Source organism: Haliotis rubra, unplaced genomic scaffold, assembly GCF_003918875.1.
Source record: "Haliotis rubra isolate DU_JTF1 unplaced genomic scaffold, ASM391887v1 Scf260, whole genome shotgun sequence".
NCBI classification, from domain to species: Eukaryota; Metazoa; Mollusca; class Gastropoda; order Lepetellida; family Haliotidae; genus Haliotis; species Haliotis rubra.
The window spans coordinates 913,015-924,820 of record NW_025766670.1 but is presented as its reverse complement, the minus strand read 5'-3'; the positions used below and the strand labels follow the sequence as shown (position 1 = coordinate 924,820).

Below are 11,806 nucleotides of genomic sequence, written 5' to 3'. Positions count from 1 at the left end.
ATGTTATCATCTGGTCGTGTCATCACCTTGCCATGTTGTGTTCTTGCCAATCATCATCTAGCCATGTTATCATCTGGTCGTGTCATCACCTTCCATGCTATGTTCCAGCCAATCATCATCTAGCCATGTTATCATCTGGTCATGTCATCACCAAGTGACAAGTTTCTAAGAAGAGTGTTATGTGGCCAGGAGTTACCACAACCACATCTCATAAGTGGAGAGCTGCACCACGCAGATTACATACAGAAGGCAAAAATGGTAAACGGTCAAATTTACAGCTTTTGAAATCTTTATGTCATGGGACAAAAACACAAAGAACGATCTTGACATGAGTGTTATCGATAAATAGACACAGTGGTGTAGATTGTAATAAGAATCATTCTCTACATGTTAAAAGCTCACTGCACTGTGTGCCACATTAGTTGCAGTGTGGAGCTGGGGTACACTAAGTTACTCTGAGATCATGTCAAACAGACTGTAAGCCCCACAAAACAGTAGACAGAATATTATTGTAATAAGTCCACTAAGTCAGATAATCCTAAAAGAAGCCAGTCTGATCTTGTTCGGTACTTACATCCATGTAATAAGTCAACTAAGTCAGAAAATACTGTGACACAAAAATTATCTATGTAGGACAAGCTAAACTCCTGCTGACACAGAATTGATATCCAGACATAAGTCAGTGTAACACTGTAGCTGCAGAAGATTCAATTTGATCTAAGCTCTGTGATACCCAATTAAAACAAATGCTGACCCCAATGACCCTATACCTCCCAAAGACCTCAGACATTCCTTGTCCTTTCTGACAACCACTGACCTTGCCCCTTCAGAAAACGTCTGATGACCTTGACCCTCTTAACGACCCTGACCCTTGATGGCAGGACTGACAGACTAGGAGGAGTACAAGTTTTGACAGCCTGGCTCATGTAAAGACCACAGCTTGGCAGCCAAAGCCTTGGCCGTTCAAAAACATCATAATGGTTGACTGCAAATGTTTCCATGGCAATACTAGCTGGTGGGGGAAAGCACATTCCTTCAGAAAAGGTTTGAAATTTTGCCAAGGTCAGTGAAATATATGTTTTTGTTGTTTAAAGCCACACTCAGCAATATTCCAGCTACAAGACAAAGGCCAGTAAAGCATATAGTATGGACTAGACAACAGACTGGTCAGCAACCAAGTCTGACCATATAATCCATGTCATCTTTAACAAGAAGAATATTCTTATTAATTCTAACCTGGAATCACCACAGATGAAATGAACTTGCCTCAATATCTAAGTGGATTGATTATCTGTAAATGACACATGTAAACAACCCCCTTCGACCAGTGGATCTGAAAGCACCCATGACGTTCAACCCCACCCTCATGACCTATGACCTACCAATGATGTGACCATACCCTTGCGACCTAACCTTCCTCTGACCCCTGCACTCTATCCCAATCAGAATCATCCCATGACCCGTATGTCAAGGACCCTGATATCATATCGCCAGTCAGTCTCCGGCCGGCACACAAGTCACAGTATGGCGTTATGTACTGGCTAAATAGGATAAATATCTAGTGCTAGTACCCCGAAATAACTTATCAAAAAAAGCACCTGAAGTAAAAATGGTATCGTAATATATTTGACTCATATTATGAAACTTATACAAATTCTATGTTGCAAAAAATGTTTAAAAATATTCTTGGCTTATGAATACAACATTCATAGAGGAAGATGGAAAATAGACCCTCTATCATGGTGCTGCTGGCAATACAATGTGCAGCTTTCTCAAAGATCCATTATATGAAATAATACCATGCCAATTTTAACAACATCTTCGTAACATTTGCATTGAACAATAAGATCAATGCCCAAGATCAGTGTCAGGGTGCCTGTACAACGATTGACGTTCGAGTTACGTGTCACGTGACTCTGCAATTTCCCAGAGTCAGCAGATGGGTTATCTGTTAGTAAGATTTGATATTTGGAGCTCAATGTAATTACTGGTAAGCAACAGCATGGGCACAGTTCTGGAACATAAAATATTCATGACAAAACATTGCATTGATTGACATGCAGACATTTCTCACAACTGTCTACTTGGTCCAAAGTCCTACACAGTCGTAAGTACAATCAACACACAATATCAATCATATATCAAAATGAATATTCATGATCCATATCTTTTTTCCTTCAGTATATTTTGTCTTACTGACGCCATGAACACTAAGCCATGACCAGAGAAATCCCCAAAAATGTCTCTACCCTTTCTCCAAACATATTAGTTCGCAATTCCTGCAACAGATCAATGTGAACTGAGATAACTCATTAATAGGCTGATGGATGTCAATAAAACAATAGTATATTTTGTTAAAAATAGTCTATAATGATTTGCTTATCCATCTAGGAAACAGGTGCATGGAGCTATCGATGCTACCAGTCAACAGGCAAGTTGATGCCATGAACAGTCTCATCTACACGTGATATCATTAAACACTGTTCAATAACAGTGTTCAATAAGTGTGTTATTAAATGGATCATCTCTCCACAGGTGAATATTGAACATTCATTATTCTAGAACGCTATTGGGCACTTTGGTAAACAACACACAATCAATCAATCCTGCCCATTACATCTACAAACATTTGAACAGTCACACTCATTAACAAATATATTGCCATGTTTACAAACATATACGTGCCTGTTGTCAAACATCTGGCCACCAATATGTAGATATAAAATATACTTACTAAGAAGAACAGAGAGCCATTTCATTTTCCTTAAGATATAATAATCTGCTGTCATTTGGATTAAATAACCAGTTCATTGTAAATGTATTGCACAATTTATGACAATAAAACATCTTAAAATCACAACAGGGAATATCCAAGAAGTATACATCAAACAGGTCAGGGTCCGACCTCGGATTTTGGTATTGAAATATGGTGGGTGTGGGATGGGCGTAAACATGTGGGATAGATACATCAGATATTCTCACATCTCTTTGAATATGAAAATGAATATGAAATGGTGTATTCCCCACCTTGCAGGAAGAATAACTAGTGTTTCATCTCTCTGGGAGTCAAACTACCAGCAAGCACTGGATCCTGTCATCAGGGGACATAACTCTGTTTAATATAGGTTACATGTAGTACATTAAGTAGTGGGTACTTCACATGATGATGTCCTCGCTGCAGGCCACAAGTAAGCTGACCTTCATTATCACCTCTGATCATGTGGACACCATCCATGGTTCTCATGTTATCACCTCTGATCATATGGAGGAAACTATCCACAATTCTCATGTTATCAGGACTGATCATGAGGAAACTATCCACAATTCTCATGTTATCAGCACTGATCATGAGGAAACTATCCACAATTCTCATGTTATCACCCCTGATCATATGGAGGAAACTATCCACAATTCTCATGTTATCAGCACTGATCATGTGGACACTATCCATGGTTCTCACGTTATCAGCACTGATCTTCTAACTCAAAGTATTCCTGTAGGTCCCTCCAATGTGACACAGTAGTGTCTGACTGGGCTAGCTTTTATATACACAGTAAGCAGGAGATGAATTTGGCAGCACTGAAGAAAGACAGCTTTCCTGTTTCCATGGTAACAACAGTCAAACAAGTTTTCCAAGATGATATTGTGTTGGGATGTGATTGGGATATATCAGAACTGGTATTGTTCATCGTAGGATCAGTCCCAGTCCGAAGGTGCCACATCCCCAGTCCAAGACTTGGACAGACACCCACGAGTCCCTTCAACGATCACTTGTATGTGACCTTGAATCAACAAGTTCTCAGATCTCTGTCCCTAGTTGCCCCTGAATCAACATGTCCCAGAGGTCACAAGAAAGTCCTTGCTTCACAAACTACACTTGCACATTCAGAGTCTGTTCTCGGTGTTTGTGTTTGTTGTTTACAACTTTCTGAAAGGATCTTGACTGATGGGAGATTTCCCTAAGTCGGACTGCAACCTGTAAACAACCAAGTTATATCAGCAAAGAAGTTGTGACAAATATATATTTCCTTTCACATTACCATAACCAAATCTACATCAAGGCTCTGTCACCATCTTCCTTGTTCATGTAGACTTGAGCGTAAAAGCATAATACAACAGTTTCATTAATTCAGTCTGTAAATTGTCACAATAATATCAAGAAAGATATTGTTTCAAATATCTGAAACAGACATGTAACAGACAAAGTTACTGTGTTCGATATAACAGCCAGCAGAATACATTTCTTTGTTGTGGCATCTTTGTGTTAACCCTGTTCTGTTAAATCCTGTTTAAACATGGGTCAAGTCTGTGGCTCTGTCCAACACTATCTCAGCATCACCATATATAAGGCAATGTTACCCCTGTCACAGCAAGTTCTCACCTGTTTAAACGTGGGTCGATTCTGTGGCTCCTGGCACCAACATTCTCTCAGCATCTCCCTGTATTGAGGCATAACCTCAGCGGAAGTCGGAATATCTGGCCGCCGTCCACTTTGTACTGCTTTCATCACCTGGCAACACACAGTACTCTCATTCACATTGTCAAACATTGTTTACTGCCTCCATCACCTGAAAACACAGTACTCTCATTCACATTGTCAAACATTGTTACTACCTCCATCACCTGGAAACACACAACACTCTCATTCACATTGTCAAACATTGTTACTGCCTCCATCACCTGGAAACACACAGTGCTCGCATACACATTGTCAAACATTGTTTACTGCCTCCATCACCTGGCAACACACAGTATTCTCATTCACATTGTCAAACATTGTTATAGCCTCCATCACCTGGCAACACACAATACTCTCATTCACATTGTCAACAATGTTATAGCCTCCATCACCTCGCAACACACAATACTCTCATTCACATTGTCAACAATGTTATAGCCTCCATCACCTGGCAACACACAGTACTCTCATTCACATTGTCAAACATTGTTTACTGTCTCCATCACCTGGCAACACACAGTACTCTCATTCACATTGTCAAACATTGTTTACTGCCTCCATCACCTGGCAACACACAGTACTCTCATTCACATTGTCAAACATTGTTTACTGCCTCCATCACCTCGCAACACACAATACTCTCATTCACATTGTCAAACAATGTTTTTATAGCCTCCATCACCTGGCAACACACAGTACTCTCATTCACATTGTCAAACATTGTTTACTGCCTCCATCACCTGGCAACACACAATACTCTCATTCACATTGTCAAACATTGTTATAGCCTCCATCACCAGGCAACACACAGTACTCTCATTCACATTGTCAACAATGTTATAGCCTCCATCACCTGGCAACACACAATACTCTCATTCACATTGTCAACAATGTTATAGCCTCCATCACCTGGCAACACACAGTACTCTCATTCACATTGTCAAACATTGTTTACTGTCTCCATCACCTGGCAACACACAGTACTCTCATTCACATTGTCAAACATTGTTATAGCCTCCATCACCTGGCAACACACAGTACTCTCATTCACATTGTCAAACATTGTTTACTGCCTCCATCACCTGGCAACACACAGTACTCTCATTCACATTGTCAAACATTGTTATAGCCTCCATCACCTGGCAACACACAATACTCACATTCACATTGTCAACAATGTTATAGCCTCCATCACCTGGCAACACACAGTACTCTCATTCACATTGTCAAACATTGTTTACTGCCTCCATCACCTGGCAACACACAATACTCTCATTCACATTGTCAACATTGTTATAGCCTCCATCACCAGGCAACACACAGTACTCTCATTCACATTGTCAAACATTGTTTACTGCCTCCATCACCTGGCAACACACAGTACTCTCATTCACATTGTCAAACATTGTTATAGCCTCCATCACCTGGCAACACACAATACTCTCATTCACATTGTCAACATTGTTATAGCCTCCATCACCTGGCAACACACAGTACTCTCACATTCACATTGTCAACAATGTTATAGCCTCCATCACCTGGCAACACACAGTACTCTCATTCACATTGTCAAACATTGTTTACTGCCTCCATCACCTGGCAACACACAGTACTCTCATTCACATTGTCAAACATTGTTTACTGTCTCCATCACCTGGCTACACACAGTACTCTCATTCACATTGTCAAACATTGTTAACTGCCTCCATCACCTGGCTACACACAGTACTCTCATTCACATTGTCAAACATTGTTTACTGCCTCCATCACCTGGCAACACACAAAACGCTCATTCACATTGTCAAACATTGTTTACTGCCTCCATCACCTGGCAACACACAGTACTCTCACATTCACATAGTCAAACATTGTTTACTGCCTCCATCACCTGGCAACACACAATACTCTCATTCACATTGTCAAACATTGTTTACCACCTCCATCACCTGGCAACACACAACACTCTCATTCACATTGTCAAACATTGTTTACATCACCTGGCAACACACAACACTCTCATTCACATTGTCAAACATTGTTTTAGCCTCCATCACCTGGCAACACACAATACTCTCATTCACATTGTCAAACATTGTTAACTGCCTCCATCACCTGGCAACACACAGTACTCTCATTCACATTGTCAAACATTGTTTACTGCCTCCATCACCTGGCAACACACAATACTCTCATTCACATTGTCAAACATTGTTTACTGCCTCCATCACCTGGCAACACACAATACTCTCATTCACATTGTCAAACATTGTTTACTGCCTCCATCACCTGGCAACACACAATACTCTCATTCACATTGTCAAACATTGTTTACTGCCTCCATCACCTGGCAACACACAATACTCTCATTCACATTGTCAAACATTGTTTACTGCCTCCATCACCTGGCAACACACAGTACTCTCATTCACATTGTCAACAATGTTATAGCCTCCATCACCTGGCAACACACAATACTCTCATTCACATTGTCAAACATTGTTTACTGCCTCCATCGCCTGGAAACACACAATACTCTCATTCACACTGTCAAACATTGTAATAGCCTCCATCACCTGGCAACACACAATACTCTCATTCACATTGTCAAACATTGTTGTACCTCTTGTTCTGTTTGGAGGTGATCGAAGGGGTCAGCACACACAATGATCTCCCACATGATGACACCATAAGAAAACACATCACATGCTGTTGTGATGACCGCATCGTCCTCCTGGGCTGTGGGGTGGTTCAGGAGCTCCGGCGCCGTCCATCGGAATGAAGCAGGACATGCACTGTACTGACGCTGACCTACAGACAACAACCTCTTGTACCCATAGTAACAAGTCAGTGGCTTTAAATTGTGTTTTGGAACTAAAGAACAAATTAATTTTCTATTCTTATTTTGAAACTTGGATATGGAGTGAAGACCACTACAACAACATTCTCCCTTCCTAACAACTACTTACAGCTTCATAAAGTGCTTTTGCTATCACTCCTGCCTTTCTTGGCCACTTCATTAGTTAAGATAGCACTAACCTGATCACTACACTTAATATGAGAAAGTACTTCCTTGACCACTACTTAAAAGTAATGAAGTAATTTTTATTATAAATTGTATAATCATTATAATTATCCTGTCTCATGTTGTGCAATTTCCCTTGTTCTTCAACTGTGGAGACTGGTTCGAAGCCACCAGTACCACCTCATCCAAGCATACAACAATTCATCTATTGCGGTTGGCAGTTATTGGAAGTCCATGCAAAACATGCGTCTTGCCTTGGTTGACCAGGTGACTCCCTAATGAAATCATTCCCTTGTCTGTTGTAATCAGTGTAGTGGAGTTTGTCGGGGTTGGGTGTGTCCATCATGTGAGATAGGATACGTATTCTAAATATATACTTTTATCGCATAACACATTATGCATTTATCCCATGGTCGAATGGAGGCTCACAGATCACCCCAGTCTGTAGGGAAACAACTCCTGTGAGATGATTTGTTCACAAGGACACAGATCAGTATTATCGTCCTAAAATTCTTTACAGATTCTAGACCTGAATTGTGATGGGTTGTTTCTGAACCTGCCTAGTGATACTTTACAAGGTCCTGCCAATCCTGGGTAATCCTCGTATCTTGTTGTATCATTGTGAAAGGACAATGACGGAACTAAGAGACAGGGGAAGACTGTACCACTCTGATTTTTAACATTCCCCAGAATCCAAGAACCTTTAGATCTTCGAACTGTCCCTCCCCGCCCCCCTTCCCCCACAGACATACATACAAGTAAAGGAAAAACGATTGGGTCATTGCTCCTGGATTGTCTGATCCTTTCCTATCAATGACACCTCCTTGTCATCAATGTTTGAAGAACACAGGAGAGGAACGTTTGTAATTCCCACACAATCAGAAATACCTGAATCTTTTTACTCATTCAACATGATTGCTTGTTAGTGTAGAGTTAACTCTAGTCAATGAAGTGTAAAAACAGAATTGTATTGATCGTTGCCATTCTGTTTACTTTGCACCCTGTTAACATTCAGATCATGGATTTCTTGCTTCTGTTGCAAAAGCTAGAAGAAAGATTATCTTGATACATTCAAATTCTTTCTCTTCAAGTGCTTCATAGTTTGCTGAGGTGATTAAGAAGCGCAGAAATGATCAATTGGTTCATCAGCTTGGCAGGTCGAAGCAGGGATTGAACTTCCTTGTAGATGTAACCACAACCGAGTTGATAGCTGTGAGGTAAGTGGAAAGAGTACAACCTTTCAGTTTCCTCAAGGCAGCAAAAGCATCATCGTCCAGGAAGTCTCTACCACCCCCATGAGGGTCATGCACTGAAAAGGTCCATTTGCAAGATGAACAGACTTTTTCTCTTTCCCTTGTATTGTCATCATTTCCCATGCTTCTTCATCTTTCTTCTCTGTATAACTTCCTAGATAAGTATAAGCTTAACTAAACCATCAAAAGCCTCATTGAGACTGTATTATTTGTAGAACCATACAGGTCATGAATGAAAAAAATTAGAATGACCTCTCTCTGCAAAGGATGTTGACAAAACAGAGAATAACTTCAGTAGAGTGTAACGTGGTCAGCCAAGGCAAACTGCATGCTTTGCATGGCCTTCCTATGACTGCCTACAATGACACCTGGACCTGGGGTATGCTGGGAGGAAGTGGTACTGGTACTGGGGTATGCTGGGAGGAAGTGGTACTGGTACTGGGGTATGTTGGGAGGAAGTGGTACTGGTACTGGGGTATGCTGGGAGGAAGTGGTACTAGAAATCTTGTCAAAGCTGTTTCCCCTCCACAGTTTAAGAACAGAGGAAAGCGCACATTGCGAGATAGGACAAGTTTTCCAATTTTCTGTTTCTTAACAAGATACTTCTCTGACCCATTAAACAGACGTGATTTCCCTGTGCATTCCTCAATGAAGAAAGTACTTTCCAGACCACAACTTACAACAGCAGTCATCTTGTAGACACTCCTGTCTGACTGGCTGCAACAGTTTCACCAAACCAAAGTCAGCCACCTGCCAACAGAAGTGCAGACAGAATCACTCATTGTCATTGGTATTCTTGGTTTGCTGGCACCAGCCTGTATGTGAGGATTTGAATCAGATTTACTATTTACAATTTATCTTGTTTAAGTTGTACAAAGCTGACAATACTTTACTGTACACAACAACATTAAACCTAACAAACTATCTCACCCACCTTGATGATGTCATCTTGCAGCAGGAAGAGGTTGGCACAGCGGAGATCGCGATGGATGATTGGGGGCTTGGTGGAGTGCAGGAAGGCCATGCCGTCGGCCACTCCATGACACTGATAACATAGGATAAATGTTCATCATATCTCTGGACCTGAATAATTAACAATGTTTGTACAATATTCAAAGCCAGAGCATGTTTTTCATGAACGATAAAGCTGGTTTTTAACCCTGACATGAGTCTTTTAACATCTAATTGTTTCCTGTCTCTCCCTGCAGCTGTGAATTGAGTTGATAATACAAAATATAATATTGAAGGCCTAAAGTAGACTCCCAATATGAGTTGACCCACCATCTTGACTCTCTGAGGCCATGTGAGTTCGGTTCCTTTATGTTTGATGACGTCCTTGAGGCACTCTCCGTTGACGTACTCTGTGATGATGTAGGGGTGTTTGCCGTCCAGGCAGAGGCCCACCACTGTCACGATGTTCTTGTGGCGCTGTCGGCTACAACACACAACGCCAGACTACATGTTGGAGGAATACACTCAAGTGAACAGTCCAGGAAATATGTCGTGTATGACAAGTAATCAGTCCAGGAAATTTGTCGTGTATGACAAGTGAACAGTCCAGGAAATATGTCGTGTATGACAAGTGAACAGTCCAGGAAATATGTCGTGTATGTCAAGTGAACAGTCCAGGAAATATGTCGTGTATGACAAGTGAACAGTCCAGGAAATATGTCGTGTATGACAAGTGAACAGTCCAGGAAATATGTCGTGTATGTCAAGTGAACAGTCCAGGAAATATGTCGTGTATGACAAGTGAACAGTCCAGGAAATATGTCGTGTATGACAAGTGAACAGTCCAGGAAATATGTCGTGTATGACAAGTGAACAGTCCAGGAAATATGTCGTGTATGACAAGTGAACATTCCAGGAAATATGTCGTGTATGACAAGTGGACATTTACTTCATGAAAGGCTTCAGTATGAAGTATGCTGGTCTTTTCTGGAAGGAATGAAATTAAATATTGAATATTGACTCATTTTGAAGATGAAGTCCTCTCCAAATCCCCAATCCATCCTTTCTATTGGTATCAGACGGTGGTTGACACATCGGTAATCCTCAGAAATGACCAGGATGCCATTGTATAAAGTGATCGTAGTGCCAATGTGATTGTAACTCCAATATCATAACATAAACGTATGACTGGCAGTGCTATGGTTGCTTGGCACCCAGAACCCCACACCACTACACCAGCACCTCAAGACCTCAATGCCCAACATCCCCATATCAGATTCACCATGGAGACAGAGACCAGGAACGATCTTCCATTCAGATGTCCTTGTATCCAGAGACCACAGCAGAAAGATCCAACCCAAACTACAGGAAACCCACCAGTACATTCATTTCAACTCTAACCATCCCACTAAAACTACGTCTGGCATCATCTTAACCCTGATCAAGCAGCCATGACCTTGAACATTAACTTAATCGTCTTCACCAACCTCAACCAGTAATCCCACCAAGTCAGTCACCATTTCTACCAGACTCCAACCCAAACAATCCCACCAAGTCAGTCACCATTTCTACAAGACTCCAACCCAAACAATCCCACCAAGTCAGTCACCATTTCTATCAGACTCCAACCAGAACAATCCCACCAAGTCAGTCACCATTTCTACCAGACTCCAACCCAAAACAATCCCACCAAGTCAGTCACCATTTCTACCAGACTCCAACCCAAACAATCCCACCAAGTCAGTCACTATTTCTACCAGACTCCAACCCAAACAATCCCACCAAGTCAGTCACCATTTCTACCAGACTCCAACCCAAACAATCCCACCAAGTCAGTCACCATTTCTACCAGACTCCAACCCAAACAATCCCACCAAGTCAGTCACCATTTCTACCAGACTCCAACCCAAACAATCCCACCAAGTTAGTCACCATTTCTACCAGACTCCAACCCAAACAATCCGACCCAGTCTGAATCCTCCCCCGTCAGAATCACTCTACTCTACATTGACAAGACCTCCCAATTCAACAGACTATAAAAGCATCCAGCAAGCATCAACAACATCTTCACTGGTTCCCCATGTCTCGGCACCATCCTCCAAGCTAAAGGACATAAACCAG

The 11,806-nt window shown here is 41.4% G+C and overlaps 1 protein-coding gene across 1 annotated transcript in view; it reads right to left on the bottom strand.

The window, feature by feature from the left end:
• Positions 1–271: 271 nt before the first annotated feature.
• Positions 272–11,806, bottom strand: part of LOC124280127 (receptor-like kinase TMK2) — a 65,657-nt gene continuing 54,122 nt past the window's right edge. Inside the window, exons 9-14 of the mRNA XM_046716016.1 lie at positions 10,016–10,169; positions 9,669–9,779; positions 9,415–9,484; positions 7,080–7,267; positions 4,382–4,510; positions 272–3,976 (exon numbers count right to left, since the gene is read on the bottom strand). Coding sequence (XP_046571972.1) covers positions 3,872–3,976; positions 4,382–4,510; positions 7,080–7,267; positions 9,415–9,484; positions 9,669–9,779; positions 10,016–10,169 — 757 coding nt within the window. The 3' untranslated portion in view covers positions 272–3,871. The remainder of the gene's footprint in view (positions 3,977–4,381; positions 4,511–7,079; positions 7,268–9,414; positions 9,485–9,668; positions 9,780–10,015; positions 10,170–11,806) is intronic.